Genomic DNA, 25,333 nt, shown 5'->3' on the forward strand with positions numbered 1-25,333 from the left:
TACTGGATATATTGTTTAAAGGTGGACTATATGGATGAAAGTATAATCCTTGCCGAAAGTAAAACCATTCTCTTGTCTCAAGATTTCTATCTTTGGAAAGTACTGCAAGTGTAGTTATTAGATAAAAATTGCAAAGGTTACGCTGCGCTATAGCCGCATTAACCTAGAAATCAAGTCTAATATTAAGCTACGTGAGTACAGTAAAAACTGCAAACTTCTGTACTGTTAGAATATTAATCAATGAGTAGGACTTTTTTGATATAGGATAAACTGGTTAATCTTACAACATAACATGGGGAAAGTGCTGTCTGTAATGCAACGGAAAGCCAATAGATTTAATGTAGAAAATAGAGCACATAAGGTTATATCAATGGAAAAACCAAAACCGGCACCCAGATATCCATCTACAGAACAGGAATTAGAAACTCTAAAAGCAGGTTAGGTATTTAATAATCTACATCTGACTACATTGTGTCCTATTTTGCAAAGGAATTAATTTTTATATCTAGAGCTCTTGCTTTTGTGTATAACCTTACTCCTTTGCCTTGTCTAGATTACCCACAGTTTCTGGAACAACAATACAAAAAGGATTCTAAATTAGACGACAGATTAAAGCAAGTATTTGTGAGATCACAAGATCCTGCGGTAAGTAATATATATTTGGCACACCTTTTCTATTACGTTCGGTAGACTCCTAAGTCTTGCAAAAAATTTATTGCCATATAAGTTAGCCTATAGAATGACCCTGTGTTCCTTAGTCGATGAACACCTAACGCATGGAAAGTACGGTATGGACTTTGCGATACGAGATGACATGCCGGTACGTTATGTTGTGTCGTCAGTGTCTTGCGGTTATTCATTCATTTATTTTATTCCATAGATCTTACATGAGCAATGAAGCTTAAGTCAATATTTTACAATATTACAATTACAATTTTTACAGTTTTACAATTTAGTAATTTTCTATAATTTTTTACAATATTTTGGCGAGATGTAGTGAGATGAGGTGAGGTCCGAGGATTCGCCAAAAGATTACCCGGCATTTGCCTTTTGGTTGGGGAAAACCTCGGAAAAACCCAACCAGGTAATCAAATCAAAGGGGTTGATGCCGAGGACTCGCCATAGACCATCCAGCTTCAGCCCCACGGCTGAATAACTTCAATTGAAAATGTTACTGCTACTACTAGGGCCTGCTGCTGTTACTTTTACCACTAAGTGCATTATTCGTTACAGAAGCAGCGGTAATCAAGCTATAATCAAGTTAAGTTATCACAAAATATCCTTTCCATTATTCACAATATAAGTTGTTCGACTGAACTCTGTAACCCTTGCTGTGAGATATATAGTGTCACTGTCAGTCTACATGGAAATGGTGGCGCCAGAAAAAGCAATTCAGTTTTGTAGTGCATACTTCACAGACACTCTGTGTAGAATGGAGTTAATCCAACAGATTTTAGATAACAAACGAAGGTTATTTGTAAGAAGTCGTCGCTGAACGATTCACATCGTTTATAGTTCACTTCTATTGTTACACAACAAGATGGATGCACTGAACGATTCGCATCATTTATAGTTCACTTCTGTGAACGATTCCATTTTCTATTGTTACACAACACACTAAACCTGGAGTAATTGAAGCTTATTAATCAAATAAATAATTCTACTTACTGTTTTTTATATGCTCACCTGTATGTAATTTCTATTTTATACTTATTTCATTGTTATTTTCCATCCAAAGATCATTAAGAACGATGAATATTAATATCTCCCATCTTTCTTCAAATAGTGTTTATATGCCATGTTAATTTTCATTTGTTTTCATAAGTTAACAATGATGCACATTGGGAACAACATATAAGAAATTATTTTCCTACACAATCCACGCTATATTCACGTTGTTTTGAAATGATTAATCGAAGATGGTTTGCTTATTGTTTATTACACGCACATTTCTATGTAATTTCTATTCCATACGTTTTTTTTCCTATCCCCCGATCATTAAGAATGGTAAATATTATTTATGCTTGTTTCCTGTATTTCTTAAAATAATGTTATGTGGCATGTTAGTTTTTATTTGTCGTTATTTACGTAAAAATGATGCGCCAAAAAATAAAAAATAATAATAATTTCGTACTCACTCCACATCCTATGTATTCACGTATGTTTTTCAGTGATTTATTAAAGAATGTACCGGTATTTAAAAGACTAATAATTTAGAAACATGTTACATAAATCATCCTTGTGGCAAAAGAGAATGCTCCCTGGACCAAATTATCGTATTTTGCAGTGGTCGTCAGTACTCGCTGAAATGGGTAATAATATAATATAATTGTGTTGCACGTAGCAAGCGGGGTATCGGGGCTTTATGATGATCCGACGTGTAGCACATGATGTAAAAAGCGGGGTATCAGGGCTGCAAGCCCCAATGATGATCCGACGTGTAGCACATGATGAAAAAAGGTGGGGTATTGGGGCTGTAAGACAGCCCCGATGATGATCCGATGTGTAGCACATGATGTAAAAAGCGGGGTATCGGGGCTAAAGCGGAGTATCGGGGCTGCAAGCCCCGATGATGATCCGACGTGTAGCACATGCAAAAAGCGGGGTATCGGAGGTGCAAGCCCCGATGATGATCCGACGTGTAGCACATGATGCAAAAAGCGGGGTATCGGGGCTGCAAGCCCCGATGATGATCCGACGTGTAGCACATGATGCAAAAAGCGGGGTATCGGGGCTGCAAGCCCCGATGATGATCCAACGTGTAGCACATGATGCAAAAAGCGGGGTATCGGGGCTGCAAGCCCCGATGATGATCCGATGTGTAGCACATGATGAAAAAAGCGGGGTATCGGAGGTGCAAGCCCCGATGATGATCCGACGTGTAGCACATGATGCAAAAAGCGGGGTATCGGGGCTGCAAGCCCCGATGATGATCCGACGTGTAGCACATGATGCAAAAAGCGGGGTATCGGGGCTGCAAGCCCCGATGATGATCCGACATGTAGCACATGATGAAAAAAAAGCAGGGTGTCGGGCACTGAAAAGTGCCTTTTGGAAAGCATGGTGATGCGCATTTGACAAACGCAGTGTACGTACTTGCTAATAATCCCTTTTTATTTATCGTTATTTACGTAAAAATTATGCGTCAAAAAATAATAATTTCGTACTCACTCCACTTCCTATATTCACATTTGTTTTTCAGTGATTTATTAAAGAATATACCGGTATTTAAAAGACTAATAATTTAGAAACATTTTACATAAATCATCCTTGTGCCAAAAGACGATGCTTCCTGGACCAAATTATCGTATTTTGCAGTGGTAGTCAGTACTTGCTGAAATGGGTAATAATATAATATAATTATGTTGTACGTAGCAAGATCGATTATTCAATTGATAGGATATTTTATGAGGTTGTCATGACTGAGATATCTATTGTCAATTGCTTTTATTTGTCAGAAGGCCTTGACTGACAGGTATATAAGGACCGGCGCTCTTAGGTGTGGAGGTCGGGGTTTAGGGATGGCTCACAAGTAACAAGAGAAGGGAGAGAGATACCTGGTATTTTAAAGATTTATATCGTTCACTAGATGAGTTGATTCAACTAACCTGGAAATAATGTGAATCGTTCAGTGACGACTTCTTGTAAATAACCCAAACAAACTATAGAAGACGTAGACCCCCTGCTGCGTGTGTCGAACCTTCCCAACAAGATTAGATGTTCCGTCAACCAAGTGATCGTATTTTAATTATTTAATTACGTCATAGTTTCATTTGGTATATTTTGTGAGGCTGTTATAACTGAGATATCTATTGTCAATGGCTTTTATTTATAGCAGTAGGCCTCAACTGACCGAGTATATGACTTACCTGAGGGGGTTTGGGATAATCCACAAACCACATCATGCTAAAGATATTGCTTTGCTAATTATCCCTATAGAGTGCTATGCATTATAGGGAATTGGGAAGGTATTTAGAGTGGGTTGGGTGAGCTAATAACTTTCGCAGTGATCACATGTTCTTCTAAAGTGGTGTGTTACTATTTTGAGGTTATTTTCAACGATTTAAATAAGTTTCTTCTCCCCTGTGTAGTGTGAGGAGATATCGAAGTTTCACCCCCCATATAATATAGATATGAATGAAGCCATTTTGGTTCAGGATGTAAACTATGAATTGTTTCAAATGTAATGTCAGTTCACCTGGAGCCAGATAATTTTTTTTAATGCTCTTATGTTCTGTTAAATTTATGTTAAATACAATTTCAATATCATCGAGAGGCGAAGTCTTTCCTGCATATCGAGTTTTTAGTGTTCTCTGTCTCCTCTGGTATTTCAACTACATATTCATTCTGAATCATCCATAATTTTTCATAGTCTTTATAAAGCTTGTCTATTGATTTAATGGATTTGGAGTTAAATAAAGATTATGACATCGAAGTCCTTTGCCAGTTAAGGGATATAGGAAGAAGAAAATGGCCATAGCTATGAGCAAGTGGTGACTGGCTGGTTCATCATGCCTCTTGCAGATTTTTTTGGGGAAAATATTCTGTCACCCAGTCTGTTATCCTCCATACAGTTCAGATTTGGCTCCCTACGACTTTTGGCTTTTTCCCAAATCTAAAATCGCTATAAGGAAAAGATTGCAGGCCGAGGATAATATTAAGAAAAATGCAATGAGAGAGCTGAAAGCAATTTCAAAGGAGCACTTTACACACTGTTTTCAAAATTGGAGTAAATATGTAGGCTCCAAAGGGAGTACTTAGTTTAATTCTGAAGTACAGAAACTCTCCTCTGAGAAGAGTAATTATAGAGTAGGCTAAGCTTATTCTCTTCTGTAATTGATGTCAAGCTTCATTTTTGTGCAGTTTGAAGTACAGTGTGATCGTATAAAATAAATTCGAGAACAATAATACTTTAAATAAAGGTTTTAATGGCAAATTAATTTTATGTACTATACATAATATTTCGATATTGAGTTCTGGAGATCAGCAACTACATCCCAGTAGGGAAATTAAGGTACAATGTCTAATTACGCAAGTATTGTATTATAAAAAGTTGACATATTTACAATTACTTAATATAATAAAATTATATCAACCCTTCGAAGGAGCGTGGATGTACTGTTACTAATAATTGTGTATATCTACACCTGTGATTCAGATAATAGCAGTCTTAAAATATTGTAACATACAATTCAATTAGTTGCAATTAATGCATATTTCATTAAAACAAGTGATATAAAAATATAAAAATACAAATTAAAAAAATTCACTTAATGCCCAAAAGCTCCCCCTCCTCAAAGGGTTAATAAATATGTACTTATATTACATTTCTTTTTAGAGTTTGATTTCGTCTACCCATAGAATAAAACGTGGAGATGTCCGCAGAGTATTGCTGAGTAAACACGTAAAACAAAACATTTATTTATATTGTCAGCCCTTTAATTTCTTGTACTTTGATTTTAATTAAATATATAGAACAAAGTATTAAGTCTGAAGTCAGTTTTGATATCAAGCTGCAAGACTAGCACACTTTGACATAGGCCTATAAAAGCTAGAAACTTTGGTATTTAAACCACTTAATTAAAAAACAATATAATGAACATAATTCATGATATTAAAACTTTTATTATTAAAGATAAACATTTTTTTTTTTTCATCTTGGCTTTTATTTGTAGTTGCTTTAACTTCAAATTAATTTTTCGACTATTGAGTACGGTATATAAAGTAGTACATTGTTATTGATATATTGAATTACTACTGCTTATTTTCCATGCCACTTGGTGGCATATAAGCAGACATGTCCACCTGTACAATCAGTAGAGATTAAGATCTTGTGATTTTTTTTTTTCTTTAACATAACTCTTTAAAACTTAAAATATTTCGACCCTCACAAGTACTAACATTGTAACTCACTTTCTTACATTTTGCAGGAGATGAAAATTAAGTTTTAAAATGATCGTGTAAATTAGTGTATATAGATATGTAGATACCAATAAGATTTTACATACAATTGGGGAGGTTTAGAGTTACAATGATAGTACTGGGAGAAAAAGAAACAATTTAAGACCATATTAACTAGGACAACTCAAAACCATAAAAAAATGAGTTACAATGTTAGTACTTGGGAGGGTCGATTTGTGGTTTGTCTTAGTGTCCCATAAGAACAGAAATTAGGTGATCAGCCATTACAATGAAATTAAGGTTATCTAAATATTAAGGCAGAACAATCTGCATGACCAGTTCATCGTATTCCTTCATAAAACAATGCCTAAATAAAATAATGAAGCACTTAGCAAGAATATGTTACATTTTATTGAGAAAGTTAAAGAAGATATATTCTGTACACACACTGTATATACAGACAAATTTCACTTTCACTATATTCAATAACAGATGCATCCTGGCGAAAATGCTAGTCGTTGCAATGTAATTTAATCCTGAAATCTCCTACACGTAAAAAGTCATTCACAAAACATTTTCTTTAATGTTTATAAAATGTATGAATTTGCTGTTGCAGATAATCTTGTTTATTGCCTTTAATGATTGTAGTTATTGCCTATTCTATAAAAACTAAGATTTGAATAGAGGCTGAACCATATGAGACATGGGAAACTTTCTAAGAACAATTATTTTCCCAATTAGTAGCATTATGTTTATATTTGGCACACAATATACAGTGAGAAATCTGTTCCTTTCTTTGAGGGTTTCATATGTAACACAAGAACGTATTAAAAAAAGAAGACCAACCACGAAAGACATAATTCTATAAAGATTTGCAAAGTCTTAAATAACTTTCCTTATATATCTTTGTGCTCTGTTTAAGCAACGCCGCATTTCAGAGGGTAGTATCAGACACAAACTGGACGAGTTTTATTGTAAGGGGGACGAGAGGAAAATCCAAGTAACAGTAAGATACAATATATTATATGAAAGTAGCACTGTTTATCATAAATCTTTGCAGCTGGTGTAGTAGGTCATATATTCAGACTTTTATTCATAATTAAACGATAAAGCCATCCTTGGTGTCACTACCAATTACTAGATTATGATACAAGATGAAACTATAACAAACAGGCACTTGAATCCATTTGTCCTTGAATTCTACGTTAAAAACATAGTTTTATGTTTTTATACAAAGTACGCATCAATTACATAGGATCAAAGAGACTCTCATCTGTGCTTTAGATTTTGTAGTATAGTAGAGCTCTCTATTCTAGCCTGATTGAAAGGACACAGTTTTTTTTTCAATCATTCCCAATTTTTTTTTCGAGTGAAGTGAATGAACATTCATTCTGTAATACAAGAAAATTTTTGCAAAAATTGAAGTTGCTGAAACTTTGTTAAAACATGTGGTTTACAAAAAGATTAATGTTGCGATATTTTTCATTTGTTTAATTTCAGTTACTTTGGCAATCTCTATTTCGAAATTCAAAGCTATTGAAGCAAATTTTTACCCCCCCCCCCCCACTTTCATAGAAAATTTATTTCTCTAAATGATTATTTTTGTCTCCGCAGATACAAATTGGTTCCATTCAATGTTATTTTGAATGCCATAGAGAATTTACCAACATTCTGAGAAAATTCAGAACTCTAAAATGTTAGTTTTGACATGTGAGGCCAGCAATCTTTCATTTTTAAGGTTACAGGCTATTAATATTTGGAGAAAAAATTATGATCATACAACATGGATTTTATATTAATCGTTTAAGTAAATAAACACCACCTCAGATATATTACAGGTGCGACCCACCACTATTTTCATTTCAGTAGTATTGGTTGATAACCTGAAAAATTGATATACTACAAAAATTACCTTGATCGCACCTATACTACATATGTTCCTAAACAACTTTATATAAACTTTATTTAAACCAAGTTTCAACGATTTCAAAAGGATCCTGACTTCCGAATAACTCCATATATTAAAATGAGATGCAGATTGCCTCATTTCTTAAAGTTCTAATAATTAAAAACGTAATTGGCTTATTATATCCAACTCAATTCACTAATGCTCTTCTATATATCCTGTAGTGTAAAATGTAATTGCTATAAAGTGCCATTTGGTAAATATTTTAACAAACTTTTCACTGAAATAAAAAGTGGAAACTACATGTCTCATATTCCTCTATGATAAAAATTGGAATGTTCAGTTATTAAAAGCAGGTACTGGAAGTATGTTCATTTTACACAGCACTGTTCTTTGTTCGTTTCAGATTGTAGAAGAATCTCCGATCGACAGTTCTCGTCCACTTCCGCAAGACCGGAGTGCAGTTGAAGAACCTGTATACGGATACAGGGAGCCAAGAATGGTTCCTCAGGGTAGATTTACTCTCAAGCAAGCAATCAAGTTCATCAGCGATCATCAGGAAAATCCAAGCACTTGGACAGCTGCAGCTATAGCAAAACAATATAACATTAATCAAGATAAACTAGGTAATTGTATAATTACAACACTTCCAACAAATTTTATCTCTAGAAAAAAATGCTGAAGATGTATTTAGTTTATTAGCCATTTACTAGACATTTATTAATTTTCCTTCATTTCCCACTATTGTATATACTGTAAACTTCAGATTCTTTTTTAAAATAGCATTAATATGCAATAGTGCGTTAAAAGTCATTGAATGTAAGATTAGTACTCAAAATCAACTTTGGACCACTAAAAGACCACAAAATTCTCATTTTATTATTACATTATACTATCCTCACGAGAATGTCTAAACCAGTGGTCATCAGCACTCATTGAATGGGTAACGGGTAAACAGTGCATTGTAATATCCGCGGGTAAGAGACGCTAACCTGAGAGTGCACTGTGCTGATGGCCGCTGGTCTAAACTATGATTTCATTATATTTTGAGTAAATTCATTTATTTTCTTTTGTAGAAAAGATCCTGTTTTATTACCGGACTTTTCAAGTTCATATTCCTGAAAAAGTGGGCAAGAAGATTCCCAAGAAAATAGAGGTTGAAGCTTCAGAAACGCAGAGCACACAGAAATTAATACAGCCTCAAGAGGAAAAATTGCAGCATCAAGAAAATAAAGGAATCTAATGTACCCATATATGAAAAAGAGTAGACAAAGCTTTATTTATTTATTTAGCAGCGTGCTATCATCACAAAGTAGCTGGTAAGTCTTTCTGTTGGATGAGATGGATCCTCGCTTGTGCCACCAGGAAGCTGATTTAAGAACTACGGTACATATTTGACTGTCATACAGTTTGTAATGTAATATAAATGGATACTTTTTAAGAAAAGTACTTGAAATGTCAATAATATATTGCAGCAAATTTTGCGCAAGAATGTTATGTTTGAATAAATATTTAATGAATACTGTATTTCGACAATGTACTGAAGTGTATGTATATAAGGAACATTGAATGTGAAAGTTGTAGAATTTAATGTAATTGCAACAGTTATATTAAATGTGCAAAGCATATATTTCCTGTGTCATATAATAATCAAATGTTAAACCTTCAATCAGTGCGAGGTAAAGTAGTACACTCTGTAGTAATAAATAATGAACTGCTCAACATTACAAACAAAACAACTCTCAAATCCTAAGCTAATAATCGCAATTTTTAATCACGATACGGTACAGTATTTCCCTAATATGTTTTCGCGGGATATCAGCCGAGTTAAGATTTTGGAATGCTCCAAGCTTTCGACTGCTATCTCTGCAGCCATCTTCAGGGAAGTGATGTCCGAACAGAAAGTCGAAAGGTTATATGTTCGGACATCACTTCCCTGAAGATGGCTGCAGAGATAGCAGTCGAAAGCTTGGAGCATTCCAAAATCTTAACTCGGCTGATATCCCGCGAAAACATATTAGCGAACCAACGCCGAGAAAGCCTCAAATCATACATAGGTACAGTATTTCCAAAGGATGAGATGAACTTTTCTATACAGGCACAAGTGGATTACAAGATGTTTTATTTCTATGGAATAATTTAAATAATTTACATAAGTATAGTTTTTTTATAGGAAATAATGTACACAAAGACATGACAGCTATTTTGCCAAGTAAAGAAGTAACCTCTTCACTGTTATGAACATTAGAATTTACGTATCTGGGAGTTCATAAAATAATATGGATATTATGTCTTAGCAGATGAGAGTATATTCTTTAATTTTATGTGAAATTGAGGGCATTAGAACTGTTAAAAATAGTTTTTGTAATGCTTTTTTTTCCCTGAATAAAGAAGCAAAATAGTTGCAACTGCAGCCAACTGAAATTCTGTCAGCATCCATGCATGCCAATTACAAGTACCATGCTGCATTTCTGGATTATGAAGTATTTAGGGAACTTAGATTCACAGTAAACTAATTTCTTCTATTCAAATTCAGTATATACTGTACATATATGTAAATAAAAAAAGAATATATGAGTACAGTACTTACAAGACTGTGGATAATCATACTACTTTGTCCCACCGCCAAATAGTTCCATCATCACAAACACATAACAACACTGATCCGTCTCGACTGAGACTAGTTTGTCGAATTGCAGCCACACACCGTGGATGTGTTAATGTTGTACACCGAGATTGTGTTGGATCAGTTACATCCAAGTCCCATACAAATGTACGTCCCACTTGATTGCCAAGAGCTAAAATCTGTAAAGAGAAATAACCATGATATTGCATCAATTCTACATTACATACTCTGAAGGAGTGTAAAATCTAGTAATGAATTTTACACTAAAACATAACAATACCTAACACAAATTTAAGTAGACAGTTTATGTTTAGAAATCTACACCAGTGATCTAATGAACTGGAAACGAGGTACGTAGATTCAATCTCGAGCAAATGTGATGAACATTCTGATAGAAGAAATCGTGAGAATTCTTCCATCAGATGAGGAAATAAAGCAGCCAGGAACTCCATGTATGAGATAATATGCATGTAACAGATTATTTTGAAAATTAATATTCAAGGAGCTGACACCAATGGACGAGAAACAGTGACTCCATAGGTAAGTTCTTGGCATTGAAAATAGTACATTCATAATGAACTCTAAAAGTCTGTCCAGACTCATTTTTAGAACTTAAGATTTTCAAACTTGTTAATTATAGACAAAATTTCTCACAGAGGTGTGCAGTAGTAAACATTAAGAATATTTTTTGGTTTTTCATGTTTCTTCTACCCTACCCCTCAATTCCCCTCCCTCCCCATCCCTCTTCTCTTTTCCTCTAACACCCAAAGCCTTGTGTATTTTCATAGTGTAATTATGCCAACAGCAACTAGAAGTTTAGAATATTAAGAACAATGATTAATATAGATTAATTACTGACTTGCCTTTCCTTTCCAATTTTATGCAAGCCTGCATTTTATAGCAAGACCTCGAAATTTCGGTACCTGTTTTTAGGAGATTTCAATGCAAGGTTAGATGTAAAAATACAATATCTCTGGTATAAATTAATCTGCGCCTTCCTTATTGAAAATAGGCAATTCTGCATTTTATTGGGTGACTTACAAACATTATCGCCAGTTGATGTTAGATACTTTCTTCTTTCCTTTAAGAATGCTAATGAAGGAAGTACTATAACATGTTAAGTTATACTGATGTATTTTAATATTAATGCTTATTTATGTGTGCAAAGTTTCTCCAAACAATTTTATTTTCAACAAAATTATAAGACCAAATCAAATTCAGAACAAACCAGATTGAAAATATATAACATTTTAGCTATACCTACACTTTTATATGGATATGAGATTTGGGCAATAAGAGAACAAAACAAATCCAGGATAAGAGCAACAAAACATACATGGCAAGACTACAATAAAAAATCGGGAATTTTTTAAGAATTCAAAGTCAAACCCAGTTTTAGACAGAACTCAAAATTACCACTGTAGTTGCATTCAATACATTCATTGAATGGACAGAAGCAGATTGCCACATTTAATCCTGAAATACCATCAATGGAAGACGAATTCAAGGTCAGTCTCTTACAAGACTTCTACAATGACAGCATTAAGATTGGAACAGACCATGGGGCCTACATCCAGATTACTGCTTTATAGTTTTATTTCTGAAACGAACTGTTGTTATAAATGGGTGTAAGTGATTAATTTAACCTCGTTTAATAGTATGAATTAATAATAATAATCATCGAAGTTCCACAGTTCCTTTAATATAACCACTTACTTAAAAAACATTCTATACTTGTTTCCAAAACGTCATTAATACATCAGAAATATAATTATGTCTGCAATATGTGGAAGTAAAGATAAACTCATCTGCAACAACAGCATATTACTGTTATAATAGTTGAGCATGTAACTAGGAGTATTAGTAAACACAAATGGACACAAAACACATACAACATCCCAGAACACCGTAAACTTTGATTTATACCGCAACATACAGCACATAACTACTTTACCTTTTGCCAGAAATCCATCGCAAATCTGACAAACCATATTTCACACTCTCTATATTCAAAACGATGAATAATTGTAACACTTGTCTCGTTGGAACGCAGTTCCCTGTCTTCCAGACGTCCTGGCTTCCAGCACACAATGCAGTTCTCACAAGACTGTAAAACACAAAAAAAATTCTCATTTTCTGTATTGTGTAATATATAATCATAATGATCTAATAAAATACTGCACTGAATAAGTACCTTTGATAAAACAAAGTCACCAAGCCATCTAACACAATCAACATAATTACGATGAATGTCTCTAGTAGAAAAGTCCGGAAAATGTTCCTTTAGGGAGTCAAATGGTCTCAGACTTCTAGCAGCATTGAACTGATATGATCCACGAATAGCTTCTCGCATTGTTTCTTTGTCCAGCCTCCACAGTTTCAAAGAATGATCCATCCCACAGGACATAATGCGATCACCACGAAGGTCGAAGTCCTGTCAATGTTAATGAAAAACATAAAATCAGCAGAAAAGGCATTTTTAATAATCACTGTCCAGCTCCAAGTTCTCCAACTCCCATGTCTCGTGTGGGGTAAATGGGAAAGAAGGGATCTGGGAGAAATATCTGAACAGGTCTCCGTCAACAATGTAAGCAATAGCATCACTGGCTACCATGCAAGAAAGGGAACATTCCTGCAATGAAAAGGAATGCAAGTTTCATATCATGCAAGGAGAGAACACTTGGAAACAGCATTCATAAAAACCAAGACAGAAATGAGTAGCCATATTCTGACTAAATACAAACACGATTAGTAGCACATCTCTGCAAAACCAATATGAAAGATTCGCCAAACTGGATCATGCACCATAACATTGATACTAGTATGGCAAACGGTCATCCACTTCAATGTCCAACCATCAAACTAGAAAAAAAAGAGCAGTACCGGTATTCAACTGATCAAAGCTCTAGTGGGACAAATAAAGGATCAACATACAAGTTCATCATTAGAACAGGGAATAGAAGAAGAAGAGGGAATGTCACAAAGATGACACATACTTTCACGTTATTTATTTATTTAATCTGGTCTAGTTAAGACCATCAAGCCGCCTTTGCCACACCACTAGAAATACAAATACAAAAAACAAAGGCAGGGAAAACAAGTAAATAAGAAAAAGAAAGAAAAGTACAAATAAAAAAACGAAAATAATACAAATAAAGTAGAATCTCGGTAATCCGAAGTATTAGGGGGATTAGGAATTTGGAATACCTTGGACTATACAGTGTAGTAGGAAAAATCGTAAGATACGAAATAAAGCCAATAATACCTACAGCTAAGGATATTTTATTGTAATTTTTATAGTGTTATGACTCGATTGTTTTAGCTAAAAAAGAAACAACAATATTTAAGTTATTTTTTGAAGAAGTCCTAAGTGACAACTGTTTCACGATGTTGCATCATTTTGCGTAACCATCATTTGAGCAATAGAGTGTGACAGAGAGACGGGAACTGTGGCAGATGGGCTCCATATTACAGCAACAAGCATGCACGTGATGAAGGTGGATCAGATTTTTTAACAAAGCTTCAGATAGTAAGGTTCTACTATACAGAGATAAATCACAGATATAAATGAAATGTAAAGTATAACATTAATTGCCTAATATGATAATTTAGTGATTAGGTTGGCAGGTAAACATCTAAAGCTAAGTGACACATTGCACAGTTTTGGAGAGAAACAGAACAGTAACATTTTCGAAGCTTTAACAATAAAGTTACAATTTTAAGCTGACTGCATTGTACTCTACTCAGTAAGAAAATGACTGCAAAGTTTGTTTCTGAATATTGTTAAATTCCAACAATCTCTGATATCATTGGGTAGGGTATACACAAACACGATAGCAAGATAGTGAATGATGATGAATATGTTGATGTTTTATGTTTAGGTGTGACCAGCACATGGCTGTATGCATGTGTAGAAATTATGATATGATGGAAAAGTGAAGCGGGAGGCTAGGTACGTAGGTAATTAGGGTGTAGGGGTATGGAAGACCAGAAAAGGAGAACATAAAGATGAAAATTTTGTTTCATTAAGTCAAAGCTAGCTTAGAGTTTGCAAGAATGGAGTAATGTGGTCAGCACAACAGGCATCACAAACTAAGTGAACACAAGAGTTATGAACACGTGATCTTTGTGATTGGTTGACATTGAGGTCGGTCAGTAGAAAATCGCAATAATCAAAATGGGTATTACTAGTGTTTGCACTATTTTCTTTTTTTTCTAGTATCAGCAGGAGAAATTTTAGAATGCTGTTTATGGAATATGTTTTTACGTGTTTTGTAATAATTCAGTTTTATCGCTTACTTTCCTTAGTTTATTTTCTTGAAAGACAAATATAAATAATTTATCACACATCAAAATAAAAAATAATAATCTTTCGTTTTCTGGATTGCACACAAAAGGCATTCTTTAATATGCCAAAACAAAGAGAGAGAGAGAGAAGATATACAGTAGAACCCCGTTTATCCGAAATAAAGGGGGCGGAGCCATTTCGGATAATATGATTTTTCAGATAATGAGAAATATTTTCGGTAAAAGTGGGAAGGAAAAGAGATCGTTAAACATGTAAATTATAAACAAAAATTCAATGAATTTAATATTGTAATTGCACATCAATTTTACAACCAATAATCATTTTACTCGACATGCACTCACGTAACTAAAAAGTAACACATACTAATAATACGAAAATTGCAACACAACTAAAATGAATGCGAAATTGGAAACTTACCTCGAATGCACACACCATAATCCTGTAATTCCTGGGTAGGTGAGGGGAGGAGGAAGGGGGCGAAAAGGATGATTCACTTAACGGAACTGGCTGCATCAGGTTACTATACAAAACAAGTGTTTGGGGGATCGAGATGGAAAACATTGTTGTGAGGACATTGACACTTAAATTTGTAGCCATGCTACAGGGAATGAACAAAATATTGTAGGGATAAACAGAATATATTGACTGTTTCTTTGGCATGTTTCGGATAAGCCAGATTTCAGTTAACTGAAGTCCGGTTAAGAAAGATTTTACTATATTTGGATTCGCATAATTATATTGCAGTCGTTTATCTTATTTTTCTGTTTATAAAAATCGGCATTTACAAGTACCGATAATATAAATGTTAAAAGATTGTATACGATATGTGAGGAGCATCATTTCGAAATGTGTTTTCTCCATTCTTAACAAGTTTAATATGTAACTCTTTTTTACATTCTATGAAAGCAGAACTCAAATCTGCAACATTAACATAACAAATCGAATTTTTTTCAATTCTTAATATGATGTTAAAAAGGAAGTGTTGGTTGGAGCAAAGCACTACAAGGAGAAAACTCATTTTGAGGGGAAAGCTGACTCATGCATGAATAATCTCTCTGTATTATTTAACATTATGAAAGAGCCAAGCACAGAGAACTGTACGACACATATTTGAAAGATGCAAATTCCGTGACACTAGAAAGTTATACAAAAAAAAAAAAAAAAAAAAAAAAATGTAATTCTATGCACTCTTGATTCCAAACCCATTCAGTTCCTAACTCATAAATACAACAAAGGGTACTAGTCTGTCTCATGAGTATAATTAATAGATGAAGAGTATTTTAATTAAATTATCACTATACAATAAATATTTTCCATTATTCCACTTACAGCACTGAGGACTTCATCACGATGACCTTCAACTCCACCAAATATTGCTATGCATACATCTGTCTTAACATTCCAAAGCCGCAAGGCATGATCTTTTGATACAGATAATAGCAAATTAGGATCACGGGGATGGAACTTCAGCTCGTTGATAGCATGACCGTGGCCTGTTAAAAAAAAGTTAAATATTATAAACAGAAAAAAAAAGGTTAAACGTTTGGAACTGAATTATGTGTTTGTTTCCACAATCAATGCACAGAAGCAAAAAATTACTCATGTCCACACTAGCCAAATGATATAGCTATCACCAAAATTTTACGATTATTAAGCAAATTAATGACCCATTGTATTTAGGAATATATATATATATATAATTCCATGTGTTAATTAGAACGAAGTTTATAAATATCTAGTTGACTAGTTTCGGCTTGGGAGCCATCTTCAGAACTGCGAGGTCCTTGCATCTTCTGGTGTCTTCATCCCTGGTGGGGATGTGTTTGTGTTGTGTAGTGTGGAGTCAAATAGTGTGTATGTGTTCTGAAATTCAGTTGTGTGTTGAGGATTTGTTGTGGATGTTTTTTGTGTATCTGTATATTTCGTATTGTTCCAGTATGTTTAGTTTCTGGTTTTTCTGTAGAATATCCATGTTTGTGTCTATGTTGCTGTAGGTGTGGTTGGTATTTGTGATGTGTTCTGCTCCTAATCGAAACTAGTCAATTAGATATTTATAAACTTAGTTCAAATTAACACATGAAAGTAATATATATATATATATATATATATATATATATATATATATATATATATATATATATATATATATATATATATATTGTATTCCTAAGTGATATAGTGTTAAAAGTTGTGTAATTAAGATATATGACCCATTGTGCTTATGCTTTGGAGAAGTTTCTTTTTACTGAGAATATAACCTGTTTCTCGCTACCTATTTAATAATAATTTAACAATTGTTGTGTAGCCTCTAAAACACATTGCTGAAATTTGAGCAAACACAACTTATATGACTTCTTCAGTAGATACATTTCAATGAGGAAAATGCGTTGTCGTATTGAATATCTAGCAATGGTTGGAAATACTAGTTCAGACAACTCACTAGCAAAAATTGACAATGAAAAGTATCAGCAGAATTGTGCAGCTGGTTTAGTACAAACAATTGACAAGGAAAACCCAAGCATTGTGTCCTGCGGCAAGCTCAGAGGGACAACTAACCAGGAAAATCCAACGTAATAAGCAACTTCATGGCTTAAAAATGCTGGTAACTTATTTTTTACTCTATCTTACATGTGAAATGACAAAAGTATGTTTTTATCACCCTCCATTACTTCCTTTTCCACTAATAGCTAAAACTAACAGTGACTAAAAATTCTGCATTCTTAAAGTAATTGGTGGCCATTCTCTCAACTGCTCTAATTAATTACGAACATCTGACAACTATTCTAAATGCCTTGATTTCCAGATCCAATATGACAACAGCTATGTAAATGATAAATAAAGAAGAGAAGGAAACAACTCTTACTTCTGTACGAAAATTATACAATTCCCATCAACTTAGGTTACGAAAATTATTAAATTCCCATCAAATTAGGTTACGAAAATTATACAATTCCCATCAAATTAGGTAAGTTGTTAATTTAAATCAATCTAATTTACACAAAATTATCAGGTTTAAAGGAATCACACATTCCATTTATTTAAATAATAATCAGTGTAAGTGCTCTAGCATCTTTATCCACAGATTATATTACGAGCATCGTTTCAAAATGAGTTTTCTCCATCTTAGTATTTTTTAAGATCCGGTCTGTTCTACACAGTAATCACGTTGAACCAACACTTCCTTTTAAATATCATATTAATATTCGAGAAAACTGTTACTGTTGTTGCAAATTTGAATTCTGCATTCATAGAATGTAAAAAAAATGCTACAAGTTCAACTTTCTTCTTCAGAATGGAGTAAACACATTTTGAAACGATGCTCCTCATATGGTCTGTAAAGCATTCAAAACAGAACATCTCAAAATTACAAAGCAGTAATTAGTAGAAACCATATCACACAGAAATTTGTTACCATCCACCATGTGTACAGAAATTTGTTATCATCCACCATGTGTACAGAAGTTAAAATACAACACACCAATTTGCTGTTAAAATAAGAAATTGTTAATTATAATTTTATTATTTAGCCTTAATTAAAATACTCACCAATATAATGCCGTATACAGCTCATTGTTGCTGGACTAAAAATTCGTATAATTCCTCTAGATCCTGCAACTGCTAACAACGGTTTTCCTGAATCCTCATCAAATGACCATGCACAAGTGTAGTAATTTTCATCAAGCTGGTATATGTTAAAGAAAAGCAAATAGGAGAAAAATATATATTTTTAAAGACGGGTTAAATGAAACATTATTCAGATACTAAAATATTTTATCACTTAATTCTTGGTCCAGACTTCTTCTTCATTATTAATTTTGGGTATCTTGATCTGACATTTGGTTTACATGTTCACTCCAATTCATTATTTTTTTAATGGGGTTACTTTCAATTCTTGCAAAATTTCATTTGGTTGTAAGTCTGAACAATTAACCTGCTGAAATAATTTAAAGAGAAACGTTGTTCCGGGGCTGGGTATCAATTCCAGGACCTTTGGCTTAGAGCACCAACACTACCAACTGAGCTACCCAGGAACTTCACCCGGCACCGTCTCAATCTTTTCCTTTTTATCCACATACCTCGAGTGGACTAACAAGACACCAGAAGCTCACATCGAGTGCACACAAACTCTGCGGGACTTGAAATTGTGGTTTTCTGTTAATGTATCTACAGTAACGAATATACTATGCAAATCTAGCTTTCAGGTAAAGCTCCCTATGAAGCAGACCTGAATAATTTCAAGGGAAAAATTGTTCCGGGGCTGAAATTATTCAATATAACGTCAGCTTAAATGCAATTCTGTGATCTCGGTTTGCCTCAACTCTGGATCCCGCCTTCAGTGAGAAGTAAATATCCCAAATTATCTGAAGAAGCATCGAAAACCGTCATGCAGTTTTCAACAATCTAGTACCTTTATGAGAAAGGATTTTCATTGCTCCTTCAAATAAAAAAAAAATACAGAAACTGACTTAATGTGCATGCCGATCTTAGACTGAATTTGACTAATATTGAACCAGATATCCAGGAACTCTGCAAGAAGCGACAAGCTCAGCCATCTCGTTAACAGTGAACAATAACATAATATTATTATATTTTCTTTCTTTTCCGTAGTTTACTCTCATAGGTTCATAATATTATTATTCATTTGATTAATAAATATTAAAAGTCTGTTTAATATATAATTCACTTTTAACAGTTCACTTCCAATTTTAATAACTGTGTTTCCGTAGGAATTCAAAACATGTTTTTAGATTTATCATGTTACTAGCTGTACCAGTGCGCTCCGCTGCACCCATTAGAAATAAATATAAAGTAATTACATAATTAAAATAGGACATTTGATCCAGGGAACATTCGTGTTTGATAGAAGGATAAATCGTTTAATATGTTACTTAATTTAAATTGCATCCAAATAATTAAAATGCGATCATTTTGGTCCAGAGACACTCATTTGGTGCAATGACAATTCCTTTAACATGTTTCTTAATTTTTACTACATGCAACCATAGTTTAATGAAGATTGACATCATTTAGATTTAATGTGTATATTTTATTTTACTTGTTATAGGTTTCCATTGAATTATGGTAATAACTTAATTTTAACCCTTGTTTTCTACGTATTCAGTAAATGGTGCTTGGCCCACTATGGTTCTGAACCCTTCAAATAACTTAAATTATATTATATAATATTACATATTATATTATATTACATTATATTATATCAGAAGTTACTGTAATAACATTATAGCATTATGTCCATCTAGAGAAACTACACTTTCCAATGGTGAAATAATAATTAATTATACAAATCAGTTAATTTAGCTTCCGATATTACTTCATACAAACACAGAAACATTCTCTGTAAGCTATCTTTCATAGCTTTCGATTGTTGCTGTCCAAGGCCCCTTATAGACGAAGTCATTTGTTTTTTAATTCATTACACGGCCTTAGATGGCAGTTATTTTAATTTTAAAACTAATTTATCTCATTAAATATCAGTCCTATCAAAATTTTTCAAGGAATAAAACTTATCGCAAATTATTTTTAAAGAAACTTTTGTTATGTAACATTTTTCACAAAAATCAATAATAAGCGAGATATTTCGATTTATTTCAGACACCCTTATAACCCCCCTTTTAAATAATGTATTTTGAATGCCATATAGCCTAAAATCTAAGTTACAACGAACTTAATTTATATTCCAATTTTCATCGAAATCCGTTCAGCCATTATGGCGTGAAAAGGTAACAAACATACAGACAGACAAACAGACAGACAGACATACAAACAAAAATTTCAAAAAAGCGATTTTCGGTTTCAGGGTGGTTAATTATATATGTTAGGACCAATTATTTTTGGAAAATCGAAAATTACCAGAAAAATTTCGGCTACAGATTTATTATTAATATAGATAATGGTACAGTATGTCCCAAATGTTAATAATATACACATAAGTAAAAAATTAGACCCATATAAATTAGTGGTCTGGTAGAATTATTTCAGACATCTGACTGGTCCTCAGGTTGAAAAAGGTTGAGAAACACTGCTGTATACAATATGTTCAGCTTTTCTGTCCATAAATCTATAGTGAAAGATAAGATAATAGGTATATCAGATTTCTTTCATAAAGGATACATCTGGGTCAGCATAACATTGCAGCAACTTAATTCCACTGCCCTCAGGACATTCATATATTGAAACTCGATTGCTTCCTACTGCTGCAAATATTAAAGGTTGTCCTTCTTTCAAATGATGATTGAATTGAGCACCAAATAAGGGCTGGCCATGGTCTTCCTTAACACTTGTCCTAGAAAAAATAAAATAATACATATTTATTAATATTATAAGACTGTACTACCTTTGATTGAGGTTCTGGCTGATATGTACATCTATTATCAGGCAGTACATCTACGATGTGTTAGAGGAAGAACAATTGTTTGTATGCATCTGACGCCTGATTAGTGTAATATGTAGCTAATCGGCAATGTAAGCAATGGAGGGGGAAAGGAACTAGCCACCCCATCCCATTATCTCCTGGCTTAGTTGCCTCTTAAGTGTTGGCTTGTTGGTATCACTTGTGAGGTTCAGACCTGTCTTAGGACAGTTAACTAAACAACAACAACAATAAGACTGTACAGAAATCACTCATCACTATTGAAGTGTTAGGCCTATACAATAAGTATAATTTATATATTATAGAGTAAAACCTCCGTTAACCAAATCTCTGTCAACCGAAAACTGGTTTAACTGAAACTTGTAAGTTGATTAACTGAATTTTCATGAAGAAATTTAGAAGTTATACTACCGTATGTAGGCCTACTGTAATTGTGAAATATGTTGTTGTTTCTAATGCCAGGCATTTGATAATAAAGTCATTTGACCTCTTGCACTCCAATATTTTTCAAAGATATTGTCATGGTCAGCCACTGAAGCACAGATTTTGAGGTGCTCTGAATCCATTTCTTGATTTGAATTGCACAATGAGCAGTTAGGGGACTGATATATTCCTATTCTATGCAGGTGCTTGGCCAAACAGTCATGGCCTGTTGCCAATCTAAATGCAGCTACAGACAATTTGCGTGGTAAATCGGGAACTGACTGTAGATTATGATCCAGAAAGTTCCATTTTTTCCCTTGAGATTGTGTTATCAAATTTTGTTTGTTGAAGACTAAGTATGTAGATTTAATAAATCTTTTCACAAAAATTGTGAAATATAAAATTTATGTATGATGTACAGTACACTCATATTATATTTATTTTTAATTTCAACACATAACGGGCAAAATAGAAGCAGTTCTGAAGACAAGTAGTTGTCACTAAGCAGGTCAAAGGAATACTTGCAAGGGCAACAACACGTTCCTACTGTTTATCCAAGCTGGTTAAATTTACCCCTACTACTAAGGAAGTGTAACATTAATATCAGAAAAACATGAGAACAAAAGACTCAAAAGAAAATTTCGAACTCTTTCTTAAAGAAATTATGCTTTCATTTACAGACTTATCAGTCAGTTTCTAATCTGTTAACTTTTATACACTTATTATCTGAAATTTTGCTTATTCAAAATGGAGTCAATCCTCTTAAGTTAGGTTTTCTTGAATGCAGATTTAATAGTAGGCCTAATAATCAGAGGCCGGATCTGTGTGCAATTAGAAAACGAAACAGGTTAGAAGCAACGTGAGCAGTAGCAACACAGTCCACGCATACTAACCTTGAGGGACAATGCACACAGATCCATCCTCTAGTAATAATGACACTACTACTAGTCCCACACCATGGCATCGTGGTCTAAGGCATCCTGCCTAGGACTCACGTTACAGAATGCACACTGGTTCAAGTACTCATGGGCGAAGAAATTTTCTCCTGAAATATCAGCCAGTGTATAGGACTGGTACCCACCCAGCATCATGATGCAATTGGGGAGCCAAATTTATTGCTGAATCACATGGATAAATTTCTTCCATTGCCCATGTCGGGTATTGTGCCTTGGACTGATTGCTTGGGAAGTGCATACATATTATCCACATAGCCACAACGGTGAACAATGTAATAGTCTAATTACCATACAAACAAGACCACAATTACAGACAAAAAGCACATAGGCTAAACAAGAACATACGATGTAAGAGCAATGGAACGGAGAAAAATTCTCTCCGGCGCCGGAGAGAATTTTTCTCCGTTCCATTGCTCTTACATCGTATGATGACGCAGAATATCTGCATGGAAATATCATATGTACTTCGGTACATTAAAATAATATAAATAATAAACAAGAACAACCTGTTTCAAAAACAGAAACTGAGAAACACAATACTTCAAACAAAAGATGTGAGGCGCCAGCATATCTGGAATTTTAAACACAAGGAAAGTTATCGTGACTGCAAACCCCGATAGATCTATATAGTGTTTTTTTCTCTCTCTGTCGCTTCAAAAGTAAGGTGCGTTTTATGTAAGATGACATCTAGAGTTGTCAAAATATAATAGTATCTCACGGCAAAAGACATCCATTTACTTTCCAAACAAATAGGGAAATTAATTAATCGGTACAATGTAATTAATAAATAATGTTAATTTAGACATAGTTTTCAATTAACTGGTAATTATCTCTTTACATCAGTTATTGTTAATAATTAACCCAATGTTTAATAGGCGAAACAACAAATAGGCCTAAGTTAGGCTATTTTTCTGTATGCTCAGTAAACGTACGTCAGAAAAACTGAAAACGCATTAAATCAAAGGCATCAATCAAAAGTTACGACAACATTTTCAAGGCACTGTCGATCTCCTTTCTTCAACAAATCTATTTTTTTTTTTAAGTTAGGTTTGGTTTGGTGAGGGAGGAAAAGCGATTTTCCTTGGAAATTAGGCATATCAGATATTTTTTACATAGACTGGCAACAAATCTAGATTCAGTCGAACGAAATTTCACTCAACATTATACTGGTAATATCCAGAATAAAGAAATCCAATATTTTCACCAAATTCCGAGCAAATATATCATACGTACGAAAACTTGTACTGAAGCTTCATGTTGTTCTTCGTAACTTTCTTTCTTCCCCTACGTCCTTTCCTTGCCTTGTTAGTGGGTGTCTCGCTTCGTGATGTATTGTCAGTTGTAGAAGTGCTACCTACACTTGAAGTCTCATCCTGAAAGAATTTCAAACTTTATAATTACACTACATCGAAACGGGAAGACAAAAGAAATTTCTTCAAAAAATTTGTTTCTCTACTACTCAATAGAATGTTTCATCAATTATGCATTATCTTAAATCTAACTCTAAAGTGTTTCTCACAATAATTTATCAAATTAGGCCTATTAAATGTAAAGTTGTATGTTAACAGCAGTCAACACTCCTCGGTAGCCAAGATTTTGTTAAAACTCATCCTTACTGCATCGTCTCCTGAATCTTCTGTATTTGTTGATGGCTCAGAACTAATGTGGGAGCTTTTCATTCCTTTCGTTTTCGTCCAAGAAGAGCCTGGTGACATTGCACCGATCAAAAATATAAATACCACCGGCATACACCCGCCATATCCATAACCTCCTCTTCCACTTCGTTCAAACCATAACGACAATAATAAAACTCTCAATCCCTTTGTACATGATCGCTTTCCTATACTGGCAACTTTTCTTTACAATAATCTACAAATTCATACAATGAAGATAAAACTGATTAATAAAACAAAATAGTTTATTATACAATACTATTTACACAACGCGCTTAATTCTCATTCAGAACCACCATCGGTCTTCCGGCAGTGAACATATTAAAATCAAAGATTATCAATCATAGGTCATCATCCCGGTAGTTCAACATCGCATCAGTAGAGTCGCATAATACCGGAGGTCCGGAGCTGCACAAAATGATGAACACGACAAAGAATAAATTATTGAATGTTATGTAACTCATGCAAATTGTGCTGTTTTCATCCTTACAATTGTAACATTGTAATGTCCCTTTTTGCGGAAAGACTAGAATGTCGACTTTCCACGCTGGTTTCCCGGGTTGGAGTCCCGGTCAATCCAAGTGGAATGCGTGATGGACAAAGACGTTGTGACAGTGGTACAGTATGTTTTCGCTGAGTACTCCCGTTTCCCCTTCCTCCGCCATCGGGATCATGATCAGGGATATAAGCAACCCAAGTAGGTACCCCCCATTGGAAAATGAAGTAGGACCTATTATAATCCATAGTATAATAATAATAATAATAATAATAATAATAATAATAATAATAATAATAATAATAACACTTACTTACTGGCTCTTAAGGAACCCGGAGGTTTATTGTCGCCCTCACATAAGCCCGCCATTGGTCCCTATCCTGAGCAAGGTTAATCCATTCTCTATCATCATATCCAACATCCCTCAAATCCATTTTAATATTATCTTCCCATCTACGTCTCGGCCTCCCTAAAGGTCTTTTACCCTCCGGCCTCCCAACTAACACTCTATATGCATTTCTGGATTCGCCCATACGCGCTACATGCCCTGCCCATCTCAAACGTCTGGATTTAATGTTCCTAATTATGTCAGGTGAAGAATACAATGCGTGCACTTCTGTGTTGTGTAACTTTCTCCATTCTCCTGTAACTT

At 34.1% G+C, this 25,333-nt stretch overlaps 2 protein-coding genes across 3 annotated transcripts; one reads left to right on the forward strand and one right to left on the reverse strand.

Annotated features, from left to right (window-relative positions):
- The first annotated feature begins 110 nt into the window (after positions 1-110).
- Positions 111-9,435, forward strand: LOC138712230 (protein NDUFAF4 homolog). Its single transcript, XM_069843784.1, has 4 exons — positions 111-437; positions 554-645; positions 8,214-8,433; positions 8,884-9,435. Exons 1-4 carry the CDS (start codon positions 293-295, stop codon positions 9,048-9,050), a joined length of 624 nt encoding a protein of 207 aa, XP_069699885.1. The 5' UTR covers positions 111-292; the 3' UTR covers positions 9,051-9,435.
- Positions 4,909-24,487, reverse strand: escl. 2 transcript variants are annotated; one of them, XM_069843783.1, is made up of 9 exons: positions 24,129-24,487; positions 23,746-23,885; positions 20,875-21,046; positions 18,289-18,424; positions 16,072-16,235; positions 12,628-12,867; positions 12,388-12,540; positions 10,398-10,612; positions 4,909-8,394 (listed from the first exon to the last, which is right to left on the reverse strand). In XM_069843783.1, the coding sequence occupies exons 1-8, from the start codon at positions 24,258-24,260 to the stop codon at positions 10,412-10,414; spliced, it is 1,338 nt and encodes a 445-aa protein (XP_069699884.1). In that variant the 5' UTR covers positions 24,261-24,487; the 3' UTR covers positions 4,909-8,394; positions 10,398-10,411. The 2 variants fall into 2 exon arrangements, with proteins under 2 accessions (XP_069699884.1, XP_069699883.1); XM_069843782.1 differs by having other exon boundaries at positions 12,388-12,867.
- Positions 24,488-25,333: the final 846 nt, after the last annotated feature.

Source organism: Periplaneta americana, chromosome 13 (assembly GCF_040183065.1).
Source record: "Periplaneta americana isolate PAMFEO1 chromosome 13, P.americana_PAMFEO1_priV1, whole genome shotgun sequence".
Taxonomy (NCBI): Eukaryota; Metazoa; Arthropoda; class Insecta; order Blattodea; family Blattidae; genus Periplaneta; species Periplaneta americana.